We start from the raw sequence: 7,382 nt of genomic DNA, 5'->3' as shown, positions 1-7,382 counted from the left end.
TGGAAAAAATAAATACATAAAAATAGTGGTGTTTTTAAAACTGTAAGATCAAATTCATTCATTTATTCACTTCAGTTTTTCAAAAAAAAAAAAAAATAGAGCAAACAAACAAACAAACAACCAACCAAACACATTAAGCTTGTAGAGAAAAAGGTATTTTAACATTAAATAAAAATGTACACACTTTGTCTTTAAACTTCTTATTCCACTGCCATTTCTTATAAATAAATGCATTTCCAAAGATCAAATAAATGTATTTACTTATTTCAGTCTTTCACAACAAACAAACAAACAAACACAAAAACAACCAACCAAATATGATTTTTCGGTAGGCCTATTAAAACAGCACAAGGCCACAGCGTTTCCAGGGAAATCAAACAACAAATGGTTTACTTCTAGCTGTCTCTGCACATTAAGCTTGCAGTGAATACATATTTTAGCATCAAAAAAATTTCACACTTCATCTTTAAATCTCTTGTTCCACTGCCATGTTCTCAAGTATCTTTACAGTAAAGCCCCAAATAAAGGCAATGTCATTTTTACGCCACCACAATGACATGTAGCACAACGCTCGTCTCTCCCACCGACTGTCAAAACACTAAAAAACACTTTGCATGTCCAAGAATCACAAAGCGAAATCAAACGCGCTCTGGATCCGCCTCAGGCAACGTGGGCCCCTGTGAACGTCTGTCAGTCCGGCAGAGCCGAGCAAAAACAGCGGTTTTGTTGAGCACAGCTTTAGTAAAGCAGAAAGGAACTCACCCAGCGGCTGTCCTGCGATGATCCTGGCGTTCTCGCCTGCCACGGCCGCCCGTGCGTTCCTTTCACTCATGTACTGGACGAAAGCGTAACCCTTGTGCACCGAACAGCCCACGATCTTGCCGTACTTGGCGAAGATGACCTCGATGTCGGTTTTCTTCACGATGGCCGTGTTGAGGTTGCCGATAAAGACCCGTGAGTTGAGGGAGCGTGGGTCGTTCTTGTTCGTGACATTGCTGGTCTGACTCTTCCCGGTCATTCTTCTCCTGTAAAGCAGAGACATGATGGGAACGACATCAACTACACCTGATACAGCGAATGTTTGTGTTTGTGTGTGTGTGGCATTTGAAGGCTGTTTCATTGTGGAAAGTTTGAAATGTTTCATAAAATAGATTAATCTCCAGTTGAGGTCAAAAGTTTACAAAATGTTAATTATTTTATCAAAATAATAACTGAATTTATAAAAATGACCCTGTTCTTAATACTGCATTGTTACCGGAATGATCCACAGCTGTTTTTTTGTTTAGTGATAGTTGTTCATGAGTCCCTTCATTGTCCTGAACAGTTAAAATGCCAGCTGTTCTTCAGAAAAGTCCTTCAGATTTTTGTGTATTTGAACCATTTCCAACAATGACTGTATGATTTTGAGATCCATCTTTTCACACTGAGGTCAACTGAGAGACTTTTATGCAACTATTACAGAAGGTTCAAACGCTCACTGATGCTTCAGAAGAAAAACACAATGCATTAAGCTGGGGGTGAAAACTTTTGAATTTGCTAAATTTAACTTATTTTGTCTTCTGGGAAACATGTAAGTACCTTCTGTAGCATCTGAAGGGCAGTACTAAATGAAAACAATATGATACTTAGGTAAAATAAGAAAAATGTACACATCTTCATTCTGTTCAAAAGTTTTCACCCCCGGATCTTAATGCATCGTTTTTCCTACTAGAGCATTAGTAAGTGTTTGACTCTTCTGTAATAGTTGTATATGAGTCCCTCAGTTGTCCTCAGTGTGAAAAGATGGATCTCAAAATCATACAGTCATTGTTGGAAAGGGTTCAAATGCACAAAATATCTGAAAGATTTTCTGAAGAACAGCTGGCAGTTTAACTGTTCAGGACAAACAAGGGACTAGGGGAAGTATCAACTATCACTTAACCAAAAAAAAAAAATAGCGGTGAATCATTCAAGTGACAACACATACATATTCAGAATCAAGTGTATGTAAACTTTTAAACAGGGTAATTTTTACAAATCCAGCTATTATTTTCTCTTGTGTATTATGTGTGTAAATGTCTTCTATGTGAAATATCTGATTTAGGTCAGTACTAAATAAAAACATAACATGCATTTTGTATGATCCCTCTTATTTTTGGTAAAATAATTAACATTCTGCAGATTCTACAAGGTGCATGTAAACTTTTGACCTGAATTCTACTTTGAGCATCTTTGTAAATGATATCTTTTGGTTCAGGAACCACATTTCTTTCAAACAATGCACTGGTATGTGATTAATTTTAAGGGCTTGAAAAACACTCTTGACATTTCCCTATGATTTGGGTAAACATGAAATCAAAATCCATCCTATTTAATAACACATAATAAACCTTTCTGGTCTTATTGTGAAAGATTCATCAGTGCACATTATTGCAAAGACTTTGTAGTCTGTGTTCTTAAAATGACATTGTCAGCTCTTATTTTTCAGCAACTTCTCTTGAACTACATCTGATATACACTAGAAACCACTTTCATGTTCCAATCACATCCAGATTATAGTGCAAAATCAAGTACCGCTCAACATTTTACACTTGTTGTAAACTCTGTTACACTCAGACTCCAAACTTTTGGTTTATTTTTAGAAAAGTTCAAGAACAACAAAGGATGTTGAGGATCTCTCACTTGGCTCAATGATTTTGTTTAGAGCTCATGCATGATGGAAAATGGAAATAATGTATCTAGATGACAGAAAAGTATAATGAACAGAAGATTCCTAAAGTTTTCAAAAGTACTCTATCCATGAAATTGCTTTCTCCAGTGGAAAAGTCATCTCATCTGAATTAGAAGAGAAATATACACAGATCAAGCATCATTTATGAACAAAAATAGTCAAAAACAAATACGTTGGTGGATTTTGATGTGAGAGGACAACCGGAGATGGGCTTTTTCACTGGAGGAAGCGTTATTATGGATTTAAGACTCTTATTTTGACCAGAAGTGATGGTTTAAAGTTAAAAATGTCTTAATGATGGATTTGTTTCTTAGAAACACACAACTTTTTGCTTTATTTATTTATGATGTTTGGAGATCATGTACTGTATGATGGAAAATGGAGATCTACAGTAGATGACAAAAAGGTTTTATGATCTGGTGCAAGGATGCAATAAACATTCCTAAACTGTTCAAAAGTACTCAATCCATAAAACTGCTTTCTCCAGTGGAAATTAGGAGAGAAATACACACAGATCAAGCATCATGTAACAAACACACGGATTAAAGACTGATATTTTGACCAGAGGTGATGCTTTAAAGTTAAAAAAAATGTCTTAATGATGGATTTGTTTCTTAGAAACACACCACTTTTTGCTTTATTTAATTATTTGCTTTATTCTCCCACTTGGCTCAATGATGTTTGGAGATCATGTATGATGGAAAATTTGTATTTGGACCAGAAGTGATGGTTTAAAGTTCAAAACGTCTTAATGATGGCTTTGTTTCTTTGAAACACACAGCATTTTGCTTTACAAAACACTAAATGATGGACTGGAGTGGTGTGGATTATTGATATATTTTTATCAGCTGTTTAGATTCCTAATCTGATTGCACCCATTCACTGCAAATGATCCATTTGTGAACAAGAGTTGCTAAATTTCTCCAAATCTGTTCCCATGAAGAAACAAACTCATCTTAGATAGGGTGAGTACATTTTCAGAATATTTTCATTTTTAGGTGAACTATTCATGTCAAATATTACATTTACATTTATTACATTTATCCACCGAAAAGTGGAACAAACTTCCAACAAACTCTTTTAAAGCACTTGCAGGGTGTTCTACGTCCCTGACTCAACCTTCACATTTTACCATCATAAAGATTTCAGGATAAGATGCTGTATTGTTTCCTTATCATGATAAAAGAACAGCTATTGGAGCGATAACAATAATTACACTGCTGTTTTATGGTATATAGCCTACAGACTTGTTCCTACTGATTCTTTGAAAAGATAGTGTCGGTGACAGCACAGGCGATTTCCACATCCTGGCCGCCCAGCACACTCAATATGTGAGAATATGAGTGAGCGCTGGTGTGTGTACGTGAGAGGTGCATGTGTTTATTTGTGTTTGTGTCTATAAACGTGCGAGAATATGAGCAATCTCGGCGAGCGCGCTGGTGTGAAGGCGAGAAAGCGAGCGGCTCGGCTGAGAGAGAGTAAATGAAGGCCTCAGGTTTATGCAGTCTCCGTATTACTCAGAGAACACACAGTCAGTCAGTCTTCACATCAGAGAACAGCAGCGAGATCCTCCCATTGGGTGTCATCCAACTCCCCTTCCCGCACACACACTCACACACACATTCAGAGACAGTGACTGCTATTGTCTGAGACAGAGATGCATTATGTTCTGTCTCTCACGCTGTCAACGACCTACTCTCACAAGACAGCAAGAATGAACACGCAGCTCCACGGAGACACTAGCGAGACAGTGTGTCTGACCGAATACGACACGTTAAGTCGCCCAAATATATACTTGGTGTTTATTGAGCAGCACGAGCGTTGAGTTTCATTGCCGATGGGTTGTTCACACTTAATGTACTGTTGGTCACTAGTAATCCTATTTATAGATGCCATATTGTTATTGGTGGGTTCCGCAACCATATCTTTCTAAAATGTGATTTATTGTTGGTAAAAACAGATAAAAATGAACATGAAAAAGTGTTTATGCAAGTAAAAAAGGCTTCACTGCTGCAAATGATCTATTTTTGCACTATAAAGCTATTTATCATCACAATCTTTTGCAGTAAACAGTAGATACTCATTGAAGCATATTTCCTCCACTAAAAAACAAAATGTTAATTGCAACTTTTATCTCACAATTCTGATTTTTTTTCTCACAATTACAAGTTTACATCTCGAATTTCTGACTTTATTCTCAGAATTTCATGATATACATTTGCAATTTAGATTTTTTTTCAGAATTGCATGATATAAACTCACAACTTTCTCACAATTGCAAGTTTACATCTCAAATTTCTGACTTTATTCTCAGAATTGTATGATATAAATTTGCTATTTAGACTTTTCTCAGAATTGCATGATATAAACCCACAACTTTTTCTTGCAATTGTGAGTTTACATCTTGAATTCTGACTTTATTCTCAGAATTTCATGATACAAATTTGCAATTCAGACTTTTTTCTCAGAATCGATAATATAAATCCGCAACTTTTTCTCGCAATTGTGATTTATATCTCAAATTTCTGACTTTATTCTCAGAATTTCATGATATAAATTCACAGTTCACATATTTCTCAGAATTTCATAAGGTAAATTCACAATTCACTTATTTCTTAGAATTGCATGATACAGTATAAACTCGCATTTTCTCACAATTGTAAGTTTACATCTTGAATTTCTGACTTTATTCTCAGAATTTCATGATATAAATTCACAGTTCACATATTTCTCAGAAGTGCATGATATAAACTCGCAACTTTCTCACAATTGCAAGTTTACAACTCGATTGTTCTGACTTTATTGTCAGAATTTCATGATATAAATTCACAATTCAGACTTTTTTCTCAGAATTGCATGATATACACTTGCACTCTGTACACAGAGTTTAACGTTCAAATTCACAGAGACTGTGATCCTGTTTGCTCCCAATATTTTACAAAGGCGCAACATTTCGTTGTTATTGTGAGTGCACGTAAATAAACGTAGAGTCTTTACAGATTCGATGTACTATATTAGCACATAGACCAGCAGTTAACGATTTGTCCGTCACAGACTGCTTGCATTTTCCGGCGACTAAGTCGCTAATACAATTTTGGTCGACCAAGCCTCTTTTTGTTGACTAACAGTTAGTCAACAATTTGTGGGCAGCCCTAGAAATGTCATTATTTTTGACACCAGTGTCAGTATCACAAAAAAGTAATACTAGGTTAAAAAAGACAAGTAAACAGTCAGTTACTAAATAAGAATAAGAAACTAATCACAAGCAATGAACTACAAACTAAAAACTACAGTAGAACAATTAAATAAGAAAGTATACATACATTGTAAAAAGTAATGAAATGTATAAAAACATTGTAAATTCAATATACATTTCTTCTTATTAAAGTTACAAAAGTGATTTAGTCAGAAGCAGTGAATATTTTCTCCTTTTTGTTGTTTGAGTAATAGGAATGACAGACAGCAGGAATATTAGACTGCTATCACTCTACGAGCTATATACTGTTACACGTGTTATTCTTAGCTGTTTGCTTTCACTTAAGACCTAAATTACTGTGTTTTTGAGGATACTTGTAAACGTAGGCATTTTGACACATAAAACTGTGTGTATTTAACCATTCAAGACACGAATGTACTATATTACCACATAGACCAGCCGTTAGAGATCTGACCATCACGGACTGCGTGACTTCACCACTTCCTGTGGAATTTTTTTACTGCGACTAAGCGACTAATAAAATTTTGGTCAACCAAGCCTCTTGCCAGCCCTAAAAATGTTCTGAATTCTTGTCACTTGTGTCAATATCACAAAAAACTAATACTTGGTTAAGAACACAAATTAAAATCACTGAAGACAAGTAAACAGTCAGCAAGTTAGACTGCTATCACTTTAAGAGCTACCTGAATCCTATATACTGTTACACATGTTTTCTTTCTCAGCTGTTTGCTTTCACTTAAGACATAAATTACTGTGTTTTTGAGGATATTTGTAAACACAGGCATTTTGACACATAAAACTGTGTGTATTTAACCATTCAAGACACGAATGTACTATATTACCACATAGACCAGCCGTTAGAGATCTGACCATCACGGACTGCGTGACTTCACCACTTCCTGTGGAATTTTTTTACTGCGACTAAGCGACTAATAAAATTTTGGTCAACCAAGCCTCTTGCCAGCCCTAAAAATGTTCTGAATTCTTGTCACTTGTGTCAATATCACAAAAAACTAATACTTGGTTAAGAACACAAATTAAAATCACTGAAGACAAGTAAACAGTCAGCAAGTTAGACTGCTATCACTTTAAGAGCTACCTGAATCCTATATACTGTTACACATGTTTTCTTTCTCAGCTGTTTGCTTTCACTTAAGACATAAATTACTGTGTTTTTGAGGATATTTGTAAACACAGGCATTTTGACACATAAAACTGTGTGTATTTAACCATTCAAGACACGAATGTACTATATTACCACATAGACCAGCCGTTAGAGATCTGACCATCACGGACTGCGTGACTTCACCACTTCCTGTGGAATTTTTTTACTGCGACTAAGCGACTAATAAAATTTTGGTCAACCAAGCCTCTTGCCAGCCCTAAAAATGTTCTGAATTCTTGTCACTTGTGTCAATATCACAAAAAACTAATACTTGGTTAAGAACACAAATT

General features: G+C 35.5%; 1 protein-coding gene across 1 annotated transcript; it reads right to left on the bottom strand.

Moving 5' to 3' along the window:
- Window positions 1–625: 625 nt before the first annotated feature.
- Window positions 626–1,018, bottom strand: LOC141300278 (RNA-binding Raly-like protein). The gene has a single exon (XM_073830598.1). It carries the CDS (start codon window positions 1,016–1,018, stop codon window positions 626–628), a length of 393 nt encoding a protein of 130 aa, XP_073686699.1.
- Window positions 1,019–7,382: the final 6,364 nt, after the last annotated feature.

This window comes from Garra rufa, chromosome 24, assembly GCF_049309525.1.
Source record: "Garra rufa chromosome 24, GarRuf1.0, whole genome shotgun sequence".
Taxonomy (NCBI): Eukaryota; Metazoa; Chordata; class Actinopteri; order Cypriniformes; family Cyprinidae; genus Garra; species Garra rufa.
This window is presented reverse-complemented; position numbering and strand designations above follow the sequence as displayed.

Coding starts and splice junctions, on each gene's coding strand:
- LOC141300278 (XM_073830598.1), bottom strand. CDS start 1,018: ATGACCGGGAAGAGTCAGACCAGCAATGTCACGAACAAGAACGACCCA.